The 26855-nt window shown below is 42.3% G+C and overlaps 4 protein-coding genes across 5 annotated transcripts in view; 1 reads left to right on the top strand and 3 right to left on the bottom strand.

Moving 5' to 3' along the window:
- Window positions 1-171, top strand: part of LOC133920608 (uncharacterized) — a 1233-nt gene extending 1062 nt beyond the window's left edge. Inside the window, exon 1 of the mRNA XM_062365212.1 lies at window positions 1-171. This exon is cut by the window's left edge and continues 1062 nt beyond it. The gene's annotated coding sequence lies outside the window, so the exon portion shown is untranslated.
- A 6257-nt stretch (window positions 172-6428) lies between these two features.
- On the bottom strand, window positions 6429-9942 carry LOC133922327 (large ribosomal subunit protein eL43z). Of its 2 annotated transcripts, XM_062367615.1 has the most exons (5): window positions 9793-9942; window positions 7376-7415; window positions 7200-7288; window positions 6784-6866; window positions 6429-6698 (listed from the first exon to the last, which is right to left on the bottom strand). In XM_062367615.1, the coding sequence occupies exons 1-5, from the start codon at window positions 9793-9795 to the stop codon at window positions 6635-6637; spliced, it is 279 nt and encodes a 92-aa protein (XP_062223599.1). In that variant the 5' UTR covers window positions 9796-9942; the 3' UTR covers window positions 6429-6634. The 2 variants fall into 2 exon arrangements, with proteins under 2 accessions (XP_062223599.1, XP_062223598.1); XM_062367614.1 differs by lacking the exon at window positions 9793-9942 and having other exon boundaries at window positions 7376-7442.
- Window positions 9943-13727: 3785 nt separating this feature from the next.
- On the bottom strand, window positions 13728-15538 carry LOC133922326 (large ribosomal subunit protein eL43z-like). The gene is made up of 4 exons (XM_062367613.1): window positions 15487-15538; window positions 15312-15400; window positions 14081-14163; window positions 13728-13993 (listed from the first exon to the last, which is right to left on the bottom strand). The coding sequence occupies exons 1-4, from the start codon at window positions 15536-15538 to the stop codon at window positions 13930-13932; spliced, it is 288 nt and encodes a 95-aa protein (XP_062223597.1). The 3' UTR covers window positions 13728-13929.
- A 5339-nt stretch (window positions 15539-20877) lies between these two features.
- Window positions 20878-26392, bottom strand: LOC133922325 (uncharacterized). Its single transcript, XM_062367612.1, has 5 exons — window positions 25835-26392; window positions 22425-24474; window positions 22217-22277; window positions 21911-22134; window positions 20878-21247 (listed from the first exon to the last, which is right to left on the bottom strand). Exons 1-5 carry the CDS (start codon window positions 25983-25985, stop codon window positions 21193-21195), a joined length of 2541 nt encoding a protein of 846 aa, XP_062223596.1. The 5' UTR covers window positions 25986-26392; the 3' UTR covers window positions 20878-21192.
- Window positions 26393-26855: the final 463 nt, after the last annotated feature.

Below are 26855 nucleotides of genomic sequence, written 5' to 3'. Positions count from 1 at the left end.
GATGTGGGGTTTCAGTTAACGTTTATCCCACATTAGTGGCCATTGTAACTTGGGTGGCTCTTGCTCACATGTTGTTGCACCCTTTTTTGGCGTGTGATTGAGGGCAGAAGCCTATTGATCCTGCTTTGCATTTTCTTTAACTGGCAATGCAAGCCTTCATGTGTACCAGCTGTTAAGGAAACTTTTTTAATTTCACTTTCCTGTTCAAATTACTCAACAGTTAAAGTTCAACGTTATCACAGTGTTCTTGCTCAAGTGGTTACTGTAAAAAAGTCACGCCAAGAATGGTGGAGGGATCGACGCACGCTTGCGAGCTCAAAAGGCATGATACAACAGGAAGTAGAGATAGTCAAATAAGTCTAGCGGTCCGGATCGGCACGGGCTCGTCTAGAAATGGTCTGGTTATGGCTCGGTTCAAACGGTCTACCTACTAACGGGTCATACAGTGACAGTTGGCATGTCTCCCCTCGGTCCACGGCATGGCCACAGCATGACCTATCGGTCATCGTGTCGTGCCGGGTTGGCCCAGGCACGTTGCGGTCCGGCGGCACAGCCAGCCCGGTGGGCACGACAAGCATGGCGCTACAGGAGGCCCGTCGGCACAATCGGTCCGGAAAAAAATAGTTACAAAATTAAAAGATGTAGAGAAAATAGATAAAAAAAAATAGATAATAGATAAAAAAAATAGCTAAAAATTAAAAATATATATAGAAAATAGAAAATAGTCGGGTCCAAACGTGCCGAGCCAGATCATGTCAGGTCCGTGCTTATCCATGTCATGCCCGTTCCGGCCCATAAATAGTACACGACCTATTTGGACATCTTCAGAAAGAACCATTTTATGTTCAACAATGAAATGAAGAGGGCTTTTTTGAAGAAGTATGTTGCATTTTGCGCTAAAATCACACATTTTTTCATGAACTTTTTTTAAATAATATTATTTTATTAAAAAATTATAAAAATAATACTTAAAATCTGATATTTGCAAAAATAGTTACATGTTAGCGTGCGAAGTGACAACTAAGGACATATTGGAACTCCAAGTGCCGACATGCTACGTGGCAAAGAGCCCTATGGCCTGTCGGCACTCCGCATGACGACAAGTCATGTGTCTCATAGATGATATACAAAGAAAAATTCATAACTTTTTCATATTATGTCGAATGGAGAGATCTTTATATAAAAATTATACTTATCGATGATATCCACAACTTTGTAATTGAATAATTTTTCATTTAAATCTATTTTTATACTAAAAGAGTGGCTAGAAATTACATATCTAGTTTTTCAGATATATCGGTGTATTGTGGTCCCCTATTATGAGGGCCCACATCAGCCAATACCAATTGGCAGAAGATTTATTCCCAGATCAGGATCCCACCGCACGACCAGTCTGCATCTTCATGACCATGATTCTTACCGCATAAGGGATTCTCGTGACCAGCCTTCGCTAGTCATGGGACAGGTACTCACCAAAGCAGTCTATTCTTATTCAATGCATTACACTCAAGTGTTTTTTTTCTCTATGCACTCCTCCCTGGTGGACAAGTCGTGGCCAGAGCAGTGGTGCTATGCCTCATCCCATAGCATTAAACATTACGGGACGAACTCACAAGCGTGTTAGGCTACTTCATAGGCGCGCTGCGAGACCGTGGTGGGACAGGGCAGATCGGCTAACCGGGGTGACATAGGCGTGGAGGTGTCCAGCGGATGGGACGGGCTCGGTAGCTTCATCGAAACAAAAAAGGCACGTGCGCCGCCTATTTTAATAGCCTATGGGTCAGCGAAAAAGAGCCCACTTGTAAATTCTCCTCCTCTTGTATATAAAGAAAAGAACAAAAAAGGTAACTAATTTACAAACACTATTAACAAAATACACAGGACATAGGGCTGTGATCCTTCGAGAGGCCTGAACCTAGATAATTCATGTGTTATTGAGTTCATCATAAATACACACATCGCAAACGTTATTCACGCGTCCATCGACCGGTACATCCTGGAGTCATTGTCAAGGATTAACTCTCTCAAGATCTGAAATGTATAACCATTTTTTTGACATCTAAACGGATTCAAATGGAAAAAATGTTCAACTACAAAGTTGTACATATCATCGATAGGCATGATTTTAATATAAATATCATATCCATTCGAGATTATGGGAAAAATTATGATTTTTTCTTTAAATATCATCTACAGAACACAGAAACTATCGGCACGTGGAGTGCCGAAAGGCCCTAGGGCCCACTGCCACATAACATATCAGATGCGGAGTGCCGATAGGTCCGAGTGCTTGAATGCTAACAGATACCTATTTCTAAATATAGCATATTTTGGCTATTACTTTTGCAATTTTCTAATAAAATAATATTATTTAAAAAAAATCGAACCATCCAAATTTAATCAGTTGTTATTGTTCAATATTTTCATATCGGTCTTGTTTGTTCTCTCAGCAACATACCAGATGTGATTACTACTTGGTATGTTTTGTTTATAAAGCAAAATTTTCGTGCCAAATAGGATTACGGTGGATTCAGACTTCTGTTTCAAAACACTGTATTGGACGGATAGCAGAGTACGGTTAATTGTGGAAGAAAAAGGGTGAGTTTTTTTTTCTTTCGCTAGTCGTTATATTAGAAAGAACGAGAATTAGTAACATCCCCCCAACAAAGGGAAGTAAAAGGCCGACAACCGCAAAGCTCAGTAGCGAAAGCCAAAGGGTTGCCTCATCCTTGATTTTCTGCAAGAGCCTACACGAATGTAGTTCATGGCGATCAAGTGTTACGTTCTTTTCAGATTTCCCAGCAACGGACAAGCATTAAAGAGACCTCAGGCCCTAGTCAGAGTGTTTGACTTGTAAGCTATAGCGGTCCACCATTGATGCACAGAGGAGGTTGTCTGCCATGAACTCGAGTGGATTCCCGATTGAACGATTCAGAGCTCAAGATCCACCTAGATGCGCCACATGAAACGGCATTCGATGAACATGTGGTGCAGAACTACACCGGCAAAGCATACACACACTGTTGCTAGCCTCTAGGGGCTAGTTTGTTCGAGATCCACAATCTATTCTGGTTCACCAGCCAGACGAAGAACTTGCATTTGGGAGGCGCCCATATCTTCCAAAATAGAGTGTGAAAATTGCAGTCTATCGATATGAAGAAATGGGTCCTATAAGTCAAGCTCGCTGAGTACTCCACATGTATGGAGAGCTTCCAAGTAATGTCATCCTTCATAGGATCTTGCAAATGCACCTGTTCGAACATGATCCTGAGGTTCACAAATTGTAGGAGGTTGTCCCACATGGCTCTCAGAGGATCACAAATCCAAGCGGCATCCGCTAGAGCATCCTTTAGTGACATATTTTTCGCAGTTGACACTCGGTACAAGTTTGGGGCAAAATCCTAGGGCCGTTAGCCATGGTGCCAAGCCGAGTTCAAGAAGGAGAATTTTTTCCCCATTGCCAATGGTAATACAAGTTGCACTTTGTGAAAATGAGCTTGTCAGACTCTTCTCAAGGGATCTCCAACCCCACCCACGGCTTGTGGGGCATTTTCCATTTGTTCTAAAGCCAATGCAGGCAAAGTGCACGAGAGAGGTATTCCAGATTCAGGATACGCATTCGGCCCAAAGGAACTATTTGCACCCCCGAGATGGGTTCAAACCCGGCCCAAGAGGAACTATTTGTGCATGCCGTCAACAGACGCTAGGACACTTTTTTGGAGCTTTGATCGCTGTGAGATGATAAATGGGTTGTAAGGTGAGGACCTACTTAACGAGAGTGAGGCGCCCGTTAGGGGCAATCAATTTTCCTTTCCAAGTCGCCAGCTTCTTGGCAGACTTTAGTGAAAATCACTCGTTTTGAGATGGCACGTGGAGAGCGGAAAACCCATATAAGTGATTGGAAAAGACGTATGTTGCGCCAGAACACCCTCTAAAATATCGTCTAAGCAGATAGTGTTGCAACAGATCCCTATCACTATTGATTTGTTAAGGTTAGTACGAAGGAACGTAGCATCCCTGAAGAGCTCAAGAATATGAGCCGGAGCTCAAGAATATGGTCCTGTTTGACCGGCATGATAAAGAGTACCGCATCATCTACGTACATAGAGATTCGGACCTAGTTGCAGGCATTGGTTGAGCCTACTAATGATGTTTGTTGAAGAGTAGTTTGGATGATGTGCTGAAGTGGGTTGATGGCCAGAACAAAGAGGAGAGGAGAGGAGAGGAGAGAGCGGTTCGCCTTATCTTAATTCACAGCCATACTTAATAGGAGGGATCAGGATACCATTAAGTCATACTTAATAGGAAGAGGCCAAGAGGGGAGCTGCAGGCTTTGGATACGTCTAATTTGAAGAACAAAGCTGGCGCCTTACTTATGTGGCTTTGGTAGTGTTGTGGGACCTGTATGGGATGACATGGGATATATTGATATGTTTGTGGTTAGTTGGATGAATGGTATTAATCTATTTAAGATATAGTAATATAGATTTTAGGAATATTTTATCAAAATGTAGAACTATCTTGTATGAGAAAATTGGTCGAACGATTTTGTACAGGCTCTCTCAGCTCATGTAATTACATATACTTAGTGATATTAGTGAGAATTAAGAACAATTAGCTATATATTAGTTACAATTAGATATTATTAGTCATAATTAAGTATTAATATGGGTAATTAGTGATGAATAGTGCTTATTAAGTTATAATTAGTAAATATTAGTATTAATTAGAATAATTTATTAATAACTATAATTATTAAATTATCATATTACAAATAAATTAAATTATAAATAGATATAGTGATTATCTTTTTAGCAACTAAACATATTCATATGTGCATTCTATACATCATCCCAAACATTCTCATATACCATTCCATATATCGAACTAAACATGTTATTTGTACTATCTCATTCACAATTATCCCGTCCATCGAGCATGATTCTATCCCATTCAACTTCGTAAAACCAACCAAACATTATCTTATTATTTGCCCTTCTTTCTTTCTATATTTTTGTTCATATGGATTGCCTTCCATGTTCGTTTGGTCTTGAATTTCTTAACGTTGCGAGGCTGAGCTGAGCTGGGTTTAGGGCTTTAGGCCCTTCCTCTTACAATTGTGGAGCTATATTCGGGTGAGTTTATTGTATTATGCAAAAGTTTTTATGGTCATAGGATTACATCTTACCGTTACCGAATCAGCTTTTATAAATACGGAGGTTGGTTTGACCTAAGTGGAGAGTTTCTCACTTTATTGGCTTGCTTTTGGGTTGTAGAAAGTATTTTTTAATCCTAAAATTTGTAATAGAACCTGGTCTACCAGGTGTGGGTAACAATCTTTGACCCAATAAATACGATGGTGTGTGAAGGTCTAGTAGACCATTTGTGCCGATGAGACATGTCCTAAGGGGAGATTATTAAAATAATCTCACGCTGATTATGGAATAGTAATGTACCTAACTTAAATGTGAAAAGCTCATCACCTCGTTAGCTAGCTTTTGTATTCAACGTGTTACCCGTGGTCTCACGTGCATCCTACTGTAGTAGTAGGAGTGGCAAATTAATGTCTTGTTGATTTGGAGTAATGAAATAAAACAGTTCAGGCGTTCTTATCAAACCGAATTACGAAGTACAAATGCTGAAATACATTGTTATTCTCATGCGACAACACAGCCCAGTTTAGAATAAAGGAATGCAAAACAGAGGAATAGTGAAAAATGTAAGAATAGGGTGGAGTGAAAAGTGAAAAACACATCAATCTAAAACACAGGAATAGAAAGTTTGGACTGTTTGGATCAGGAAAATTTTAAATCTTCAAATATACTTTATAGGAACTAGTGAAATGGTAAAATATAATATTTTAAAATAGGTACTTTATAGGAATGGTTGTTTCAAATGCAGGAATAGAAATAGCATTGAATTTACTTGATTAAATTAACTTGGCGCCATTTTCTTTTTCCTCTGTAATTGTACACTTAGGCCAAGTTCAACTAAATTGATGAAAATAGTAAAATAGTGGATGCTTGTTTGAAGCACCACAAAGAGGAGAAAGAATGCCAAGTAAAGCAAAGCTTGGTTATCACACAATCACAGGCGCAAGCGCCGTGGAAAAGTTTTCCTTTACCTCGCTCGCGTTTCCTCCAGAAAGTTTCTCGCCAATTTCTTCGTTCCAAACGAGCGCGCGCACAATTCCTTTCCTCTGGAACTGAAACCTTCACCTTTTCCTACTATTTTCGTCCGTTCCAAACGAGCCCGTAAGGGTTGAGAATACGCAGCACAAGTGCAGCTACAAACTTGGGTGTGGGGGGGGGGGGGGTTCATCCCACCAAAGTTAAAATGGCAGTGCATTCTGACGCTGCCTGTTACAGTGAGAGGTAGCTAATCAGAACGCTTAAGCCAGGCTCTAAGCAACACCACCACACGAAGAGTTCTCACTGAATCTGAGCATACGTAACAGCCTCAGATTTGCAACGGCAACCAAGTACAAATCTTAGCAGTTAGCTCCAAAATTTAGAGATCCTAAAGCAAAAGCCAAAAAATACTGGAGTTCTTCTGCCAAATAGCCACAATATAGTGATTCCCAAGTCATGACTAGACTAAAAACCCCAGGACTCCTTAAGAGAAGAAATATGGATCACGCTTCGGTCTGCTCCCTCAAGCGACGGATTGTGCTCCTGACCGTGACCGCACTAGCAGTGCTGCAAATAGGCATAACAGAATGGTGACGTTTGCAACAATGTATGGTTGTTTTGGAAGAAAAGAAGCGAGTTGGCAAGGAAATACTTCATGGTATAAGCACCACCAGCCTTGACCTTCCCGCAGTCCTTGCATCCCCAAATTCCAACTGCTTTCCTCTTCACAGCGAACTAGTAAGAAACACAGAAAAGCTGGTATATTATGACAAAATATTGTACTTTTCACATCTATATTTTAGAAATAAATTGCTCAACATGCTTAGATGTCTTATAAACCATTCAAATAAGTGATCATCATATAAACCATTCAAATACGAGACCAAATAAACAAATACACAAAGGAATATATTTAAGGCAGGTTGCTTTCATGTGCTCAAACCACTCTACAGCCTACGGTACATAACAGTCCAGTAGTGGTGATAACAAGTACAAAGTAGATAAAGATAGCTTGCAGTAAATAGCTCAAAACAGCCAGTACAGCTGGACAACTAACAGAAGACCTACCTTCCCACAGAACTCGCAGAAGTACTTGGAGTGCTGAGACACCTCCATCTTCTTGATTTGCTTACGCAAGCTAGCACCATACCTAGTGCCTATTAAGTTGTAATTTGCAAAGGTTTAACTTCAGAATTTCCCAGACATATAAATAGGGAAATAACTCATATTTTTAGAGCCTGTACCATATTTGCCAACGATTCCGGCCTTCTTGGTGCGCTTCGTCTGCATAGGCATTCCAAAAACAACAAAATGAATAGCTGTTTACTAAAGCTGTTCAATACAATAAACTGGTATAATTGTAGTTGTGAAGTACTAATGCAGCTTCAAGACAACTAGATTGGTCTTAGCATCAAGTAATAGGATGGCACACACTCAAGTTGACACGCCACAAGAACACAATATAATTCCTCAAATATTAGATATATAAGTCACTAAAATATCATAAAGTTATGCTAGTAACATGAGCAAATTCACCCCATCACTACAGTCCAAGTTCATTTCAAACATGAAGCACAGCTATGTCCTCAGAAATTTCTGACAGAAAAACAGAAGCTGTTCAGGTAATACAGACTCAAATCAACCCACAACTAAAGAGTAAAAGACTAACAACTCAAATCAATCCAAGGGGAAAAAATGCTACAAACCACTAGATATATCATATGCCAAACACCTTTGAGTTAAGGGGGGGCTTGATACCCCCTTGAAACACTTTGAGAGCCCCCCTACAATTTTTGTGCATGGAAGAGGAAGAAGAGAAGAAGAGGAGGAAGACGAAGAGAAAAAAGAGGAGAAAGGAGAAAGAAGAAGTTGAGCCCCCCTAAAATTTGACTATGGATCCGCCACTAGATGACAGGTGCAGCACGGAGGCAACGCAAGGGGTCAGGATGACAGCATGAACAGTCCAGTAGGGATATACAAATATAAGGCTCTGTTCTGACAACATATTTTTCCGATTCTGCTGGAACTTGCGAAAGCACTATGGACGAAAAACAAACATACAACATGCCCTAAAAAAACTGATAAAATACTATGTCCGTCCACAAATACTTGTCACTATTGACTTTGACTGGTCAAACTGTCCAATCTGGCCAATAAGATTTTATAAGAAACTAGATTGGTACCACTAGATTTATGATAGGTACTTTGATATCAATCTTTCCTTATAAATAAATTGCTACAGAAAATAATGATAAAAAACCACATTTTTTAGGCCGAAATCCATAGTGCCAAGTTCTTGAGAACAGAAGGAGTATCTCATCACTATCTTCTCAACTGATACTTTTTCAGAAAGGTTACTAAAGGGTACCACTACCTTCAAGGGCTCCCAATTGTCTTCATTAACATGAAATCACCAACAAAACTGCAGGGTTAAGCTTATCTTGGACTCAGATTAATTGCATAACTGACATGTCCTGTTTATATGTGTGGAGTACAAACCTACCTCATCACCACCCGAATATTAGTTTCATAAATTTCTTAGGTGCAGAGGGATCCTAACACTGAAAACTTCGGTCCAACTAACATATCTTGTTTCCAGCTGTGGAGTATAAACCTACCTCATCAGTCATCCCCTGCCAATATTAGTTTAACAATTTTCCTATGTGCAATGGGATCCTGGCACTGAAAAGTTTGGCAGAAACAGCCAAAGTTCACCACCGCCAAGTTTAGGCATGCCACCTTTGGAGTGGCAGACTTTGGGTAATGTGTGGCCCTACTACAGTTCACACTAGTGAACCTGGGGTGGCTAGACTCAATGCCGCTGGTACTGGACGCCTACTCAGGATTGTCCCTTCCGGTGGCCTCCTCCACAGCCCCTGAGCGGGAGGAAAAAGTAGCATCAGCCATTTTTTACTGCAATGAGATGCTCCAGTGGTGCGGCACGCCACTGCACTTGACCTCGCCAGCCTGAACGGTTAGCTCCTCGAGAGGCAGGTGGAGCGAATGGTTAGAACCATCACGCAATGCAACACAAGCAGTGAGTCTCCGTCGTCATCCCAAGCCCTGGCTGCCCCGCCACGCCTCATGGAGTTGCCGGATCAATGCCAAGGCACCGGTGCAGATGGTACGTTTCTCGATCTCACTCCCAAAGTGCGTCCTCTACCCTACTGACGGGCTAGCACTAAATCTCACAGAAGCTATTCAAGACTTCCAGTGATTCTAGCATGCTAACAACAACAGCTCGGTGCCTTTTGCATACTCTGAAGGCCTATTTTGGACATCCTGAACCACCCTAAACACTGCAAGTTCTAAGAGGATGGAAAAAAACATCGACTGCTCTGAAGTATGCTTGCACGACGAAAAATCAAACCACACTAAAATCCCAGCACTAATCTAGATAGCTTAGCCCATCACTGCATATCGAATTGCAGCAGAACCACCAAGTTTTAGCGCCCACAAAACATTAGGATCTCACAAGACACATCCTAATCACAAGCGTCCAGAACTACGGATCCTCCAAGAGTGAAACGCAATAATTCATTTGATGCGGCCTACGAAAACTGAAACGCATTCAAATATGCCAGAGATCTGCGCAAGACACCGCGATGGGTACAGGTCTTCGGCATATGGAGGAATGGCATGAAAAGGAGAAGCGGTGTACCATCTCGGCGACGGGTAGAATGCGTCCGCGGCGGCGACGTGCGGGGCGGCGGCGGCGGCGGGGAAGGCTCGAGCTGGAGGGGCGAGAGAGAGCTTATACAACGGGGCTAGGGTTACGCGGATGTATGGATCGGGCCGTTTAGCTACTATTTCTGGGCCAAGCCAAGTGAATAGTCTGTACTCCCAGAATATATACTCTTTACTATAATATACCACATAAATAAATTGGATATATTTTTTTATCACTATAAATATATTTATTTACTCATTCTAAGATACTCCAATGTGAATTACGTGGAAAAAAGTGCATCACTTTTAATAGATTTTGATAATACATTTTTATTTCTATATAAAATATAATATACTAAAAAAATATATGCAAACCAACTTTAAAAAGTATGCATACCACTTGAATGATCTTATATACTCACATACACCATGTACATACTATTTATCACATGAGATACTTCTTATATTATGATATATATATATATTGTTTGGTAGAGCTTCAAAAATTTATAGATTTAGAGCTATAAATACGCAGAGGGTATTTTAGTAGTCATGTTACCGATGAGAAACAATCACAAATCACACATAAACATAAGGGATCCCTAAACATAAACATAAGAGACACAAGATGTAGGATGGAGCTCTCTCTTCTTTATTAGATCAAATGCATAGATTACAATGGGGTGCTCCTCTCATATATATTGTCGTAATCTAGACCTCGTGTTTGCGAGACAAAATTAGTATGAGCTCATCCATAATGGACTAGGAGGAGGAGCCCCTCCCTCTATTCCATATCTCTCCTGACCATAACCGGGTGGGACTCCTTCGATAAGACAGTTTTACAACACTATGCATTGTGTGGACACCACGAGCTCATCCATAATGGACTAGGAGGAGGAGCCCCTCCCTCTATTCCATATCTCTCCTGACCATAACCGGGTGGGACTCCTTCGATAAGATAGTTTTACAATAAAATGCATTGTGTGGACACCACGATATGCATTTGCCTCATTAAAACCTCCATCCAAAAACCGAGTGGGAAAAGCTATTCTTGGAGAAAACCATATATAGCTACCACTCTTGTATTGCACATGTTGCCTTGTTAAAAAAAAACTAATGTGAGAAACCTTCATATAAAAACTCACAAAAGGAAAAATAGTAACACATTAATCTTCTTAGTCATATAATTATCTATTCTTAAAGGATAGTTATTAAGCTTCAAGATATATGCATGAACTTCATGGTTTTTACAATAATGATATATTTGATATTAAAATAGTTTAAGTTGTATACCGTCAAGGTATATTCAGTGCCAATCATCAAATTGATTCATTCTTAGTAAAATAACATAAAGATTTCAAATATAAAATATGATGATCAAATATTAGCAAATATGATTCCCATCATAGCTACATCCTTTGAACTTCATTGTTACAAAAATTATATGAATAACATTTTTCATAAACATGCATGAGCAATTATATGCAAGTACCACAATGCTTAGTCTTTCATAGACTTAACTCACAATTCTTCTATAAATTATGATGATAGAGTATCTGGGAACAATGTGCTTCATGCACTCTAATAAACACTTATTTAATTGTGCAACACAAACACTAGTTTATCCTTACGAAGGATTATAGGGATTAATAAGTTGCCATTATACAATTATAAGGATTATTTAATTGTGATTACATATCAAGTCTCAATACTCGAGGTTGAATAATTTACAACTCTCTCTTAGTGGATCTATCAAAGTTCAACCAATAAGTCTGTTCAACAGATTCTTGAGAATTGACTTGTACCACTAGAGAGTAAAATATAATGAATCTTGATTCTGCATGTAGGGGATACTTCAATTGCTAATATCACCAATATTATTATACCTTCTATGGTAATAGAGGATACCACCATTTTATTACTAGCTCGTAGAATATGCACTTTATAAGTGCTTATATAGCGCCCTCATGGATACTTATAGTATCTCATTTCATTCTCTTAGGTCTATGCAAATCTTGAGATTATTGGTGTAAATCGAGAATTAACTGGTAAGTCATTCATTGACTTATTTCTTCAAGGATATGCTAATTCTTCAGTTTAGAGATATGAGTCTTCTCTTATGTGAGATATATTCTCTCTTATATGCGATGTTTTTCTTGAGACTTTTATTATACCTACAAGAATATATTTTACCTTAGACTTCTTAATATATGGTATGAGATTTCTATATGTTACGATTTTATTTTCTTCAAGAACTTGTAAGTCCTTAAAGGTTCTCTTCATATGGATTTTCATAATCCATTAACTGCATATCTTTATTCATTCATTCCATTTGCCATAGATATGACAGAATATAATTTATTCATCACAGGAGAATACTTGGTCCCTTTAAAGACCTATGACCTATGAACCATCGCTTTTCATCATTTTATAATAGCTCATTTAGTTTGTAGTTCTAGTTTCCCAAACTTTCATTAACGATTATGGTTCATCCTCAATTGTTTTCTTTCATTGACCCGATACAAGTATTACAAAGGAATCTTTCATAGACTTTGTATCCAGATACGAGTTCTCATTAGAGAAATATTAGCGATTATAATATTGTCAACATCTATTCTTTTCTCCAATATCCTCATACTTCAATATTATTCTATTGTTAACTATATCTTCATCATTTCCTAAACAAAAGATATTTAGTTGTTCTGCATTCCCGACTACTATTACGCGCGCTTTAGGTGTTGGGTTTTCATCTTCATGATGACCCTCTTTCATGAGGGGGTTCACCTTCATGATGTTCTCTCCAGGAAACCTGAGGAGTTTCTTTTCGATTGCTTTGACAAGCGTCATTAGATCTAGAACCCACAGGTGTCCCTGTAGATTTTAGATTTTTGACTAACAAGTAAATCTACCTTGATGATATACCCGTAGTTGTCCTTGTAATATATCATACTCGACATTTAGTTTACTATGAGTAAACACATTTGACACTTCTTTGTATATAACTTCTGGTAACTTCTTTTAAATTTATTTTAAAATTATCTAGTATCAAACTCTGCTTCATGCTTTATAGGAGCATTAGCTAAACTACTATTTAGCTTGGCTTACCGCGTGATTCTATTTCTGCTTCAAGCTTCTTGGAATATTAATGGAAGAGCTTTCATGGAAAATATAAGGCATTCATTATTGAGCACTATCTCCCTCTATTGCTGATATAACATCTTCCTCGATAGCATACTTACAAAAGTTCTGGACAGCCCATGTAACATGCATTCAAAATATCATAACTCTTTGTAGAATGATCTAAATCTTGTGCCGTTTGTTTTGTTGAAAAGTAGACTTGAACTTTTTCTTCCTAGCTAGAACCGGCCTCCCTCTCCTCGTGATACCGTCTTCAATTAGTTGTGTAGTTAAGCACAACCTCAAATTATGAAGCTTTACGTCTCGTTCCTCATCCTCCAATTATGCTAGTCCTTAAAATCTGAGTACAAGTGAAGTACATTCATTAGTTAGTATACTACTCTCATCAAGAATATAATTTAAAGAATTTAGAAATAGATTCAGCTTATTCTCAAGTTCCTATACACATACTCACATCATTGATTCTTTGTATACATTGAAGATGCTTGCTGCTCTTTTTATGAGTTTATGTCACTATTTGAAACATTCACAATAATTAATGGAATACCATGTAGTGCATGATTGTGAGGAAGATCCACATTAAGGTCAGTATCTCCACACGGCATTCTTCACGGGTGCAGTGCAAGGTCTATGGTGGGTAACGCAACATAACTACCACACCTATAGTTCTCGTCGATTTTGAGCAAACAAACGTAACAGCCTCATAATTTCAACACCAATGACAGAGACAACAAAAATCGCAAACCAGAGACGCAGCTACAAACGTAGAAACGACAAGGAAATTCGACGTCATGAAAGTGAGCATAGGATCACAGATCACTGGTCAATTTTGTAACGGCAACCAAGTACAAATCATAGCAACATACTTTTAGAGATACTAAAGCATAAGCCAAAATTACTGGAGGATGCTCTTCGGCCAAATAGCCACAATATACTGATTCCAAGTCTTGACTCGACTACAAAACCCCACGACTCCTGAAGAGAACTACAATCACGCTTCAGTCTGCTCCCTCAAGCGACGGATTGTGCTCCTGACGGTGACCGCACTAGCAGTGCTGCAAATACACATAGAAGAATTGTGACGATTTGCGACAATGTATGGTTGTTTCGGAAGAAAAGAAGCAAGTTGGCAAGGGTAATACTTCATGGTATAAGCACCACCAGCCTTGACCTTCCCGCAATCCTTGCATCCCCAAATTCCAACTGCTTTCCTCTTCACAGCAAACTGGTAAGACAACACAGCAAAGCTGTACTTTTTCATGTCTATATTTCAGAAACAAATTGCTCAACATGCTTAAACATCTTATAAACCATTCAAATACGAGACCAAATGAACAAAATAGACAAAGGAATACATTTAAGGCAGACTGCTTTCATGTGCTCAAATCACTATACAGTCTACGTCTATACTACATAACAGTCCAGTAGTAGCGATAACAAGTACAAAGTTGATAAAGATAGCTTGCAGTCAATAGCTCAAAACCATAGTCACCAGAATTCTGGGTCGATCGGGTTGAGGAACAGGGTCGAGGGACGTGGGAGGACATTTGAGAAAAATGGGGTACGAGGGGTATACCTCTTTGGGACGACAATTCGCGACATGGGTCGATGACCCTGGGACAAAGCGACGGGTTGAGGGTTGTGACCCCGGAAAGGAAAAAGAAAAGGAGAAAAGAAAAAGAAGAAAAAGGGAAAGGAGAAAAGAAAAAGGAGAAAAAGGGAAAGGAGAAAAGAAAAAGGAGAAAAAGGGAAAGGAGAAGGGAGGGGAGTGGCGTAGCCCACCAGCCAACCCATAAGCCCACCAACATGCCACTTAGCACTTAACGTGTGCCCAAAAAGGTTAAAATTGAAGGCTGGGACTCGACCGCCGCCACCACCACATTGTTATCCCAGTCGTGAGCACCGATCAGCCGCTGCCCCTACTCCTCCTCTTCATCCCCCTTCCCCTCCCCAATCCCGTAGTGCTGCTCCGCGCTCCATGCCGCTCTGCAGCTTCAGATCCAGCAGCAGCGGTGCGCAATCTAACGGCAGTGGCCGCGATAGTCCACCCTCTGTGCCTTCCGTGCTCCGCCAGTGAGGTTTGCTCTTCACGCCGTCAAATAAGCCCTAAGCTCCATAGTATTACCTATGTGGCAAAGGGTTGACGTCCTGTCCCGATCCATATGCATCGAGTCCCGCAGTCGATATGTGTGGCAAAGGGGCGACGACCCTCGAAGAATTGGGACATCGACCCCATTCATTCCCAACCCTCGATTCGGGATGGCGTCCTGGGGTCGGGGAACGCGCCATCGACCCAGTTTTACATGACTATGCTCAAAACAGCCAGTAGCAGCTGGACAAATGCATAACCAGGCCAACTAACAGAAGACCTACCTTCCCACAGAACTCGCAGAAGTACTTGGAATGTTGAGACACCTCCATCTTCTTGATTTGCTTACGCAAGCTAGCACCATACCTAGTTCCTATAACGTTGTAATTTGCAAGGGTTTAACTTCATAATGTCCCAGACACAAATAGGGAAGATAAGTCATATTTTTTGAGCACGTACCATATTTGCCAACGATTCCGGCCTTCTTGGTGCGCTTCGTCTGCATAGGCATTGCAAAAACAACAAATTACACAGCTGCTTACTAAAGTTGTTCAATACAATAATACAAGTATAAGTGTAGTTGTGAAGTACTAATGTAGCTTCAAGACTAACAGATAGGGCAGCTACATGTTAGCATCAAGTAAAAGGATTGCACACACTCAGGTTGACACATCACAAGAACACAATATCATTCATTCATTCCTTAAATATTAGATATGCAAGTCACTAAAATATTAGATATGCAAGTCACTAAAATATCATAAAGTTATGATAGTAACATGAGCAAAATCACCCCATCGCTAAAGATTTTCTAAGCATCTAGGTTGGTAAAACTATATGTAGCAAGATTTATGATAAGTACTTTGATAATATCAATGTTTCCTTAGAAATATATTGCTATAGAAAATAATGTTCAAAAACTACATTTTTCGACCATGTAAAATCGATAGTGCCAAGCACTTGAGAACGGAAGGTCATCACTATCCTCTCCACCGATACTTTTTTAAGAGCTCCCAAGTGTCTTCATTAACATTAAATCACCACCGAAACTGCAGGGTTAAGCCTATCTTGGACTCAGATTATAAACCTACCACATAACCAGCTGTCAATATTAGTTTCACGATTTTCTTTGGTGCAAAGAAATCCTAACAACACTGAAAACTTTGGTCAAACAAACATATCCTGTTTCCAGCTGTGTGGAGTATAAACCTACCTCATCAGTCATCACCCCTGCCAATATTAGCTTCACAATTTTCTTAGGTTCGATGGGATCCTAACACTGAAAACTTTGGCAGAAACAACCAAAGTTCACCACCGGCAAGTTTAGGCATGCCACCTTAGCCCTTAGGTGTAGCAGACTTTGCGTAATGTGTGGCCCTTCACACTAGTGAACCTGAGGTCTCCTTCGTGTGCCTTTCCCGGCACAAAATGCAGTGGGCGATCCTACTGCCCACAGCCCCACACCTCACTCCCAAAGTGCGTCCTCAACCCTACCGACGGGCTACCACTTGACCATACTTGAGCCGAAGCTATTGCAGACTTCCAGTGATTCTACATTCTACAATGCAAACAACAGCACCTCGATGCCTTTCGTGTACTCTGAAGGCCTGTTTGGGCATCCTGAACCACCTTAAACACTGCACGTTCCAAGAGGATTGGAAAAACACAAGGACTGCTCCGAAGTATGTTTGCAGCAGGAAAAATCAAACCGCACCCCAATCCCAACACTACTCAAGAGAGCTTAGCCCATCACAGCATATCGAATTGCGGCAGAACGACCAAGTTTTAGCGCCCACAAAACACTAGGATCTCGCAAGACACGCAACGCACCCTCCAAAGAATGGTACGCAATAATTCATTTGATGCGGCCTACGAACACTGAAACGAATTCCAATACGTCCCAGACCTGCGCAAGACAAATCCGCAGAGGGCACAGGTCTTCGGCATAGAGGAGGAATGTCAGGAAGAGGAGAAGCGGCGTACCATCTCGGCGACGGGCGGGAGGCGTCCGCGGCGGCGAGGTGCGGGGCGTTAGCGGCGACGGAGCAGGTCCGGGGAGGGGTCGAGCTGGAGGCGCAGGTGAGGAGTCATGCAGTGAGGCTAGGGTTTCGCGGATGATGGATTGGGCCATTGAGCTAGTGACATCGGGGGCCCTCTAACAGCCTTCAATCTTCTGGTTCGGCCTAGGCCTTGGTCCATCAAATTGGCCCATCTGCACTCTAGGTCTTTCCTTTTCTTTTTTTTTTTCGAACACGTAGGAGAGCTACGTGTCATTATATTAAGAAAAGAGAATGGTCTCAAACAAGTTTAAAGCCATACCGACAGCCGAGTTAGAGTTAGATTATAGAGTACATACGCGCCTGAGAACTAAGAGACGACCGAGAAACCTAAAAGACTCGACCCAATAAGGAGCGCAACGGAGACATTCCTCCGAGGCACAAAAGACACGCCTCCTTGTTGATCTCACGAAACAGGCCTATGATCAAGGGGCGCTCTCCATCGAACACGCACCGATTGCGATGCTTTCAAATGGACCAAGCCACCAGGATGACCCAAGAATTCAGCCCCTTACGGATCTCCTTGGAGACTCTACGCTGTGTTTTGCACCACCACTCTTGGAAGATTGAGTCAGAGGGTCCCGGAGTTAGGGCATGCAGCCCAACACGAAGGAGTGCCTTAAACCACACCTCCCTCGCGAAGACACAGTCCATAAGGATATGTTGAATCGACTCCTCCGCCTGATCGCATAGCGGGCACTTCTCCGGATGCTGCAAGCCCCAGTGCGCAAGGCGGTCCGCCGTCCAACATCTATTCAACATGGCCAGCCAAATGAAGAACTTAGCCCGCATCGGAGCCTTTGTCTTCCAGATCCTCTTGTAGGGCTCAAAGCTGATAGAACCCGTGAAGAATCGACGGTAAGCGGAGCTAGAGGAAAACATGCCTGAGGCCAAAGGAGTCCACACATGCTTATCAGAGCACCCAGGGTCCAGAACCATGCCCCCCACCGCGTCCACGACCAGGAGGAACTCCTCCAACGCGAGCACAGTCAGGTTGCCGCTAATGTCCTGGATCCATGCCATGTTCTGCATCGCTTCAAAAACTGTTCAACGGTTTACAACCCTCCTCTTGATGAATGGGAGCAAGGTCGGCGCCATATCCGTCAGAGAATGACCGAGCAGCCATCTATCTGTCCAAAACAAAGTGGATCAACCGTCACCGACCTCAGTCGTCACAGATATGGCAAACATCGCTTGGACGGTGGCCTGTACAGGAGGAGTGGATGTTGCCCAAGGTCGGTCCGAATACGTTTTCGACAGCCAAAGCCAGTGCATCCTCAGTGACCAACCGAGGAGCTCCAAGTTGTGGATGCCAAGACCTCCAAGATCAGTGGGCCGACAGACCCGCCTCCACGCAACGACGCAGTGCCCTCCCTTGACCTTAGATCTTACTTTCCAAAGAAACACGCGCCGTCTCCGATCAATGGCTTTGATCAGCCACTTTGACTCATCTACGACCAGAAGGGTGTAGATAGGCAGGGCCGTGAGTGTTACCCACACCAAGATAGTTCTCCCAGCGGTAGTCAGTAGCCCCGCTTTCCATCCCGGTAGTTTGTCATCAAACTTATCCACGAGCGGCTGCAAATCACTTATGCGGAGTTTGTGAATGGATAGCGGCAAGCCCAGGTATTTGCACGGAAATCTGACCCTTGTGCACGGCAGCATCGAGTGCACCAACTCCAGGTCAGAATCGCGGCATTGGATGGGAACAAATGAGCTCTTCTGCATGTTGGTATGCAATCCAGTCACATTTCCAAAACAACGAAGAATGGCCTTGGTCAAAGAAAGATCTCTTGCCGTGGGCTGGATAAACAAGACGACGTCGTCCGCATACATAGAGAGTCGGTGGCCAATATTCCTGTTAGCCAGAGAACCTAACAATCCTTCCTCGGCCGCCTTGAGAAACAACGAATTCAACATATCCATCACGAGGATAAAGAGCATCGGGGAGAGAGGATCCCCTTGCCGGAGGCCGCGACGATGCTCAATAACCTCTCCAGGGCAACCATTGAGAAGCACATGAGTTGAAGAAGAAGCCAACAACCAACAGATCATGGATCTCCACCTCTGACTACCAGGATAACGTGCCCACGAGCATGTCTATGTCTAAAGCCTTGGGTTAAAAAAAATATAAATATTAGACATGATAATATTAATTATGAATTTAAGTATAGAGATATTGATACGTTATACAAGTGTTACCGAACAAATACGTCGGGAGCGATATCGTAGTTTTGATTTCAAATGTGATCCAAAAAGGAATGAGAAGATTATCTACTAATTTTTTTTCTAATTTATTTATTTATTTTCATTAGTATAACGGATCTCATATCCGTAGCCACTAATGAGACTAGGAGATTGAAGGACGATAATGGATGGTAAAAATGAGTAAATTATTCGAATTTTAGAGAGTTCTATTAGATGAGAGCAGAGAAAGTGAAAAGGTGACATGCAAATCAACTTATATTTTATATAATAGATGTATCACTTAACGAACTCACACATGTGTAAATTATAGATGTCAGAATTCTAACACTAAGGGCTGAATCACAGTACTTAGAGGTGGTTCCCATTGCACTCAGGATGATTCCATCCTCCGGCGTCCATGCCTACAAGAAGGCCGAGCTCTAAAAAAAAGACCGAGCTTCTCCAATCTCCATCCGTGTCTGTTTCAAACAACCGAGAAAAAGGAAGGAACAAGAAGAGAGAAGAAGGTGGATCTCGCTCAAATGAAAGAAGAGAGAGAGACATCGATGGAAATGCGAAACAACGTCCGATCCGTCGTCACTGTCACGTCTGTTTCATTGGAAGATTTCTGCCTTCTTTTCGTCAGGATTAAGCTTCACGCAACTTAAAACAAAACTATGGGATCAAGCCACTTTGCACGTTAGGTCATCTCCAACAGATACTCTAAAAATTCATCCCCTATAACACTATTACAGCATTCTCTATTTTTTTTATTTCCAACAGCTAACATATTTCCTATCTTCCATTACTCTCATCCTTCTTTCGGACCCACAGTCATCCACCCGCTACAGTATTACGGGATCATTTTTCTCCCGCAAATTTGCCGCTGCCGCTTTTCTCCCGCAACACTGTGCTGCCTGATACCGAAGCCGTTGGAGAGCGATACCGGCTGCTTGGATCGGCAAAAAGTACAAAAACACATCGGCACATTATTGCGGAATGAAAAAACCGATTCTCTTGGAGATGGCCTTACTTTAGAATAAAAGCAGTGTTAAGGAGCTATAGAATCAGGTTACTTCTCACCGCACCTCCACGTAGGCAAAATGCTAGGTTGGATTGTGCTATAGCTACCTAACTGTACCTCTGTGGACATGCCCTACCACGTGGAGCAAGGTTCACGAATTCGTTCGACCAACAAAATGCGGTGGCTGATGAATTCTTCGAAATTCGTAAATATTGCTACAAATTTGGTGAAATTCAATAGAAATCAAACAAATTTTGTCAAATTTTCAAATTTTTGAATTTGAATCGAACCAAAATATGATCGTATTCTGAATACGGTGTGGACTGAATTTGTCAAAAACCGCAAATTTCAAACGATTTTTAACAAATTTGTGAACCTTACGCGAAGCCGGTGGAAGGGCCAGAAGAGCTTCCAACCGTACAGCCTATGTTTCACGGTCACACAAGTCAGCTTCATACGTACCGGAATGGATTTTGCGGCCATTGGTTTTTACGGTAAAAAAAAAAGGCTAGGCTTGGGCCCTCAGTTCAATAATCTGCAGGATGGCTGGTCCCAGTCCCCTTGTTCACATGCACGTGACTATTTTTAAAAAAACAACAGTACAATTCGTAGACATACACATTTAACAATTCATAGACACGTTACACGACACGAAACTTGTATTGCAAAGTTTCCCCAATCCACAGACGCCAGCAAAATTACATCACACGGGACACCCTTCCTTCTTGCAGCAAAATAACCAGAGGCAGGCGAGCCAGCAAGCAGGCGGCGGCACGCAAGAAGACTAGCTTCAGAAGAGAACAGGACGGAACGATCTGGGATCCTACGGGTGGATCCATCAACTCGGCTGACAACCACCATCACCGAGCCTCCGGTCGGTTCGAGCCCCTTTCAGCCTCACTGGATGATCCTTGGGACTCGCATGCCGAAACCGCGTTTCATTTTCTCCACCCTGTTTTCGACAACAGATTGTGATCACAGCTTTCGAGTAACAACAGATGGGCTTGGATACAGCACCAAACAAACACGTAGTAGCACTGAATATGTTGAAGACGACCATATAATATGTGCGTTAATCAGGCCAGGTTAAGAGAGATCTATAAATTTGGCCTTGAAAATAAAAACTCTTTGAACTATACATACCGATTCACACAGTTTGTGTTTTTTGTTCACAAAAAATACAGATCTGCAGCGTCTACATAAATGTGCCCAGTTATACTAAACAGTTGGTTTGATAGGCAGCATATTTGACACTAGCATAAGAGATATGAATTTAAGTCAGCAACTGGACAGGTGAAAAGGAATTACTAGCAATCCTAAGGGGAACAAAGCAGGAGTTCAAAAGACCTCCAGCTTCAGTCTATCTGCAAAGAGGTCCAATCTTGCCTTCATATGACTAAATTGAGCGTCATGTCTTAAGGAATTTAGTGCAAACAGGTAGCAATACCCAGAATCCCTATATCGATCCTATATGCTTTGAATGCCTTTCTCAAAGAGTAATCAATTGGGTATGAGCAATGGCATATGCAGCTACGCAAGGGAACTGGACAAGTGGACATTGGTCCGTAGGGACGACACTCCGGAATAAAGAAACTGGAAGATTTGAGTTACTTACGTTGGTGCAAGTTTGCCAAGGCAATAAAGCTCTTCACCAGATACTTCATCGAATACTTTACCAGAAATTTCAACTCTATATGATCTATCAGGAGAATCTGAAAGTCCACGACCCACGAGTAAATCCAAATCCTTCTGATGAAGTTCTCTCCCGTTGATGAATACACCAGTATTTCCACCAGCACAGTTCTTCGGCATAGGATAGTTAAATTCCGGAATATATGGCTGCAACAGAGATCCAGTTAAAATGTTGATCAAGATATGAGTAGGTACAACAACACTCCATGTGAAATATAAGTTCACTTACGAGTATCATGCCAAGGCAGGACTGTCCCATAACTCCCCAGAATCCGGCACGGTAGTCATACCTATAGGATACATAAGAACAAAATGTCAAGTACCTAAACTTTATATTTTAAAAAGAACTAAATATGCCAGTATTCGCCACGATAGATTGGCCCAGCTATCAGTAATGAAACCTAATAGTCAAGTGAATACAGAAGGTGCAATTATACCAGTATTCACCGGGATAGATTGGCCCAGCTATCTTCTCAGCCTTCCTGACGGCACGATCAGAGATGGGATAGCCATTGATGAAAACCTTAGCTCTGCCATTGCCCATTCCGCCATTAATTTTAAAGCTCTTCTTTATCAGGTTGGAGAAAAAAGAATCACCCGATTTTGTGGCCCTCGGGTGGTCGACATATTTCGCCACAGCACCTGGATCTTGACTGTAGTCAGGATCGTCGTATTCATCATCTGACAAGTCTAACACGCTCGCTACAGGTACGTCTTTCACTGTGTTTGGCTTGAAACTTTCAGTTAACACACCCTTTTCGTGTTCAGACCAGGTACTTCTGCTTCCTTTGCCTGACCCATGAACCACCCTCTCTGATGGAGAATATCCAAAATGATCGCGGAGAGGTAAACTTGGAACACGGATAACCACTTCAGCATCAGGAGGAAGGTCCCTAGACCCAGAGGAGTGCTTCTGTGAATTAGATCTTGCTGGGCTATTATCATCCTCAGAAATGCTGGGAGACGATGATATGCTTTGCATTTTATCCGCTTCACTTGAGTTCGAGGGTAGATCTTTTTCTTGAGAGCAATGACTGCCTACAGAAAAACTATAAGATGGAAGCAGCCTCAAATCAACATCGTGTCCATTGCTTCCTTGGCCATTATTGGAGCAATTTTTACTTCCAGATGATAGGCGTGAAACTGGAGTAGGTGCTGAAACATCAAGCCTGCTTCCATCAAGTCTGACCACAATTGCATGTGAGCATGAACCGCAACGCAACTTGTACTCATCTTTCCCCAGCAAGAGAGACTTCTTGGGAAGCTGCAGCACCTCATAGCAGTTGTAGCATATTGTAAATGGGGCACCATTGGCAATTGGTTCACAAGTCTGTGGAGGTTTTCTACTCATGGCGGCCCTCATGTGATTGCGTCGCATCAAAGCATTTATACCTCTTGGATTGTAACTCTGTGCACCAAACATCAATGGACCTTCTACAGGGTACAAGCTGGGATTGTTCATAAGATATGGTGCCCCGCGATGGTTGAAACCCAGGGGAGCCCCATGAACTGGTAAGAACTCACGGTGGTAACAATGTAAGCAAGTGCAAGCAGGCTGATGGTAGAAGCCGTCATGGTGATAAGAGATCAGAGGGTCAGGAGCATACTGTCCATGGAAATAATTATCAAAATTTCTCCATGGATACGGGCCAACAGGATAGCTAGGGGGGGCCATGTTTGCGACGGGTTCCCGATATCCATGAAGGTCTTGCTGTGCAGGCACTGAAGGATAAGCATGAGGAATAACAGGTGTCTGCCCATTCAAGGATGGTGAGCGCTGAGAACCGTCCCGTTGCAGCTGAGGTGAACCATACCGCAGTCGACTCAGCCGCTCATGAGGATTATGCGAATTTGAGGCATCCACCACTCTATTTGTGGAAGCACTTCCACTTGGCTTGTCAGCGATCTCACAAGATCTCTGCACCTGGTCCCTCAACTCATCAAGCATCCGCAATAGCTCAGAACGGTCTTTCTCAAGCCCGTTAACTCTGCTAGGACCGTCCGAATTTCTCCTGTCAGCATGCTCACCGTTGGCATTTCTGAATCCCGGCTTCATATGATACTCAGATGGGCCTTCTCCAGGATAAGCATTAGGGGCAATGCTGTTAACCACGGACCTTGGAGATCTGTCTCTTAGTCTCGTTGGTTCTTTTGCTGCTCCTTTTTCTTCATGACGAGCGCGCCGGTATTTTGCCTCCCGAATTTCCCTGCTGTCATCTCTAAGCGCAGGTTCAAGCACCACGGTGCTTATGGTTCGGTTATCATCAAAACTGAATCCAGATTGGCTGTGTGCAGCTGCCATTCTGTTGGGTACAAATCTCTCTCCTGGCCTAGCTTCAACTTTAGTGGCGTCAGCTTCTTGGACAGCACAACTAGCTTCAGATGCTACTCCTTTCTTATCTGGTAAACTCTCAAGAACTTGAAGGTACTTCACATGTTCAGAATCAGACTTCTCTGAAGAAGTATCAGATGCTGAATTCTTGTTAGCTGCAAAATTGTCCAGAGGGAAACGATGTGAAGCAAAATTTAGTTGATCAAGAACATTATGGAAGATTTACAAAGAAAATGTCTTACGAATAAGATTTAGAGGATCCTTGAAAATGTGCTAATTAAGTAATTCCACAAATTCTTGTCTAACAATATTGCACTTCAAGCAGACATTTGTGCAACAGCTAGCTCAGAAAAGTAGAATTACAGAAGAAATGTACTTGGTAGATGGCAACCCCTAAAACTTACGGCAAATGATAGCAGCAAATTGAACAGAGAATGTAGTCAGAATAATTGGGTCAATAACCCTATTCTCTGCTGTAAGAAAGGTGTAAACATGACCTTTCATAAAGAAATTTGCAAAATCTAGAGCTCTACACTTGTTGTTCTAAATTGGGACCCCTCATCTTACAGCGAAGACTAAGAAAATTCAACGGGTTTCAGCCTTTCCAATTTGGGGACCACAAAAACTGAGATGGCTTCCCGGAAGGATAGTTTAATTTCTCTCCAACGAAATATAATATATGCTCAGCGGTTTCAGCCAAGAGAATACATTCGTAAATAAACACACAAACAACACGTTTAAACAGGGTTACGAAAAGATTCCTTTTGCTTAGAGTTCAAAGAATTATAGAACCTAGCATTCACATTCAGAAGCACTAACAATAAATCTTATCATTTGGACAGAAACAATAAAGAGCATAAATTCCCCACGATTTCCAAGGATTCGGGCACTAGAATTTTGAAGTTAGCTCCGTAGATCAGCTCGGCTCAAAAATGTCGAGGCTTTCGCAAAACTTACTGCAGAAATGAGCTGCACGGTTGTAAGCTTCAAGCTTGCCCTCTGTGAATTACGTCACAAAAAAATGAGGCGGGAATGATACCAAATCCACGCAAAGTTACAAAAACAACAAAGGGAAAAAATACATTCGAGAAAATGGGACGCAAAAGAAAAGGAGGACCAAAGTGCTCAAATAAATTTTGTTTCAAAAAAATACCCAAGTAATTAAAGATAAAGAAACGATTTAAAAGAAATGGAATGTTTATTTTTTTCGAAAAAGAAGACGAAATGAACTCGTCACGTCCGCGTCCGAGGAAACCGCCCAACGCAGTGAAATAGCAGTCCCCGCTATTCCATTTCACAAATTAACCAAATCTTTTGTCGGAAAAATCAAAGAGAAAATCCGTTCTTGTAGTTGATGATTAACGACTAGTCGAAAAATTGCTGATTAACGGCACAAACGCAGATGAAATGACTTAGAAAAAAATAATACTTTGCCCGATGAGAGAACATAGCAGTCGAGCAGAGGAGAACCAGGCACTTAACTGCAAAGCAAATGGGGAGAGCGAAAGCAGATACCTTGGAGGGTGGCGCCGCATCCGCCGCAGACGTAGATGGAGTAATTGGGCAGCTCCGGCAGGAGCTTGTCGCACTTGGGGCACCGCACCACCCGTATCTGCTGCTGCTGCGCCGCCGCCGGAGCCGAGCCCAAACCCTCCGCCCCCTCCATGCACAATGCCACCGACTCCTCGGCACCCGGCCCTCCCTCCTTCCCTCTTATACCCCCAAGTGACTCACAGCACCAACCACCAGCAGCAGCAGCTCATCAAAGAGGAGCACGCCGGAGACAAGCAGCTCCGGGAGAAGGGAACCCAGACCAGACCGGCGGGTAAAGACGAGCGATGCGAGAGAATGCCAAGCCCGCCAAGCCCGCCAGGGGCAAGATGCCAAGAACGGCCGGGAAGGGAAGAAGCCGAGAGCTCCCAAGGCGCGCACAACCACAATGCGACGCGAAAGATGGAGGGAGAGGAAGAGGCCGAGGCGACCGTGATAAGGCGCCGCCTTTTGCTCTTCTCTCTCTCGCGCGCGCGGGGTCGGTCGGCTTTGCCCGGCTCTCAGACCACTCCACCTTTCGCTGCCTTTTGATTTTGCCGCTCTCTCTCTCTCTCTCTCTCTCTCTCTCTCTCTCTCTCTCTCTCTCTCTCTCTCTCTCTCTCTCTCTCTCTCTCTCTCTCTCTCCTCTTCTCTTCTCTCTCCTGTGCAGCTCAACACACAGTAGATGGTACTTGTTGCTCAGAGCCTCCCCTGCTTGGCTGCTCGCGTAATTTGTTACCGGTACAGCATCTTGCTGCCCTCCGTCATCCTACCTGCAAAGTGGAATTTTGGACTCGGTGATTCTTCTTCGATAAATTTCGACATGAATCCTTGAGACATTCACCGTTTGAAATGGGACCGTTTTAAAGTGTATAAGAAGAGACTGCTTCAAGTTGTACAAGGTTTTTATACGAATCATATGGTTGGAGTCATTAAGAACATCTCTAACTATATTTTCTTCATTTCATTCTTTTTCCAATTCCCTTCTCCATTCCTATTTTTTTTA

Source organism: Phragmites australis, chromosome 6 (genome assembly GCF_958298935.1).
Source record: "Phragmites australis chromosome 6, lpPhrAust1.1, whole genome shotgun sequence".
NCBI classification, from domain to species: Eukaryota; Viridiplantae; Streptophyta; class Magnoliopsida; order Poales; family Poaceae; genus Phragmites; species Phragmites australis.
Note: the sequence above shows the minus strand (reverse complement) of the source record. Positions and strands in the feature narration are given on the sequence as shown.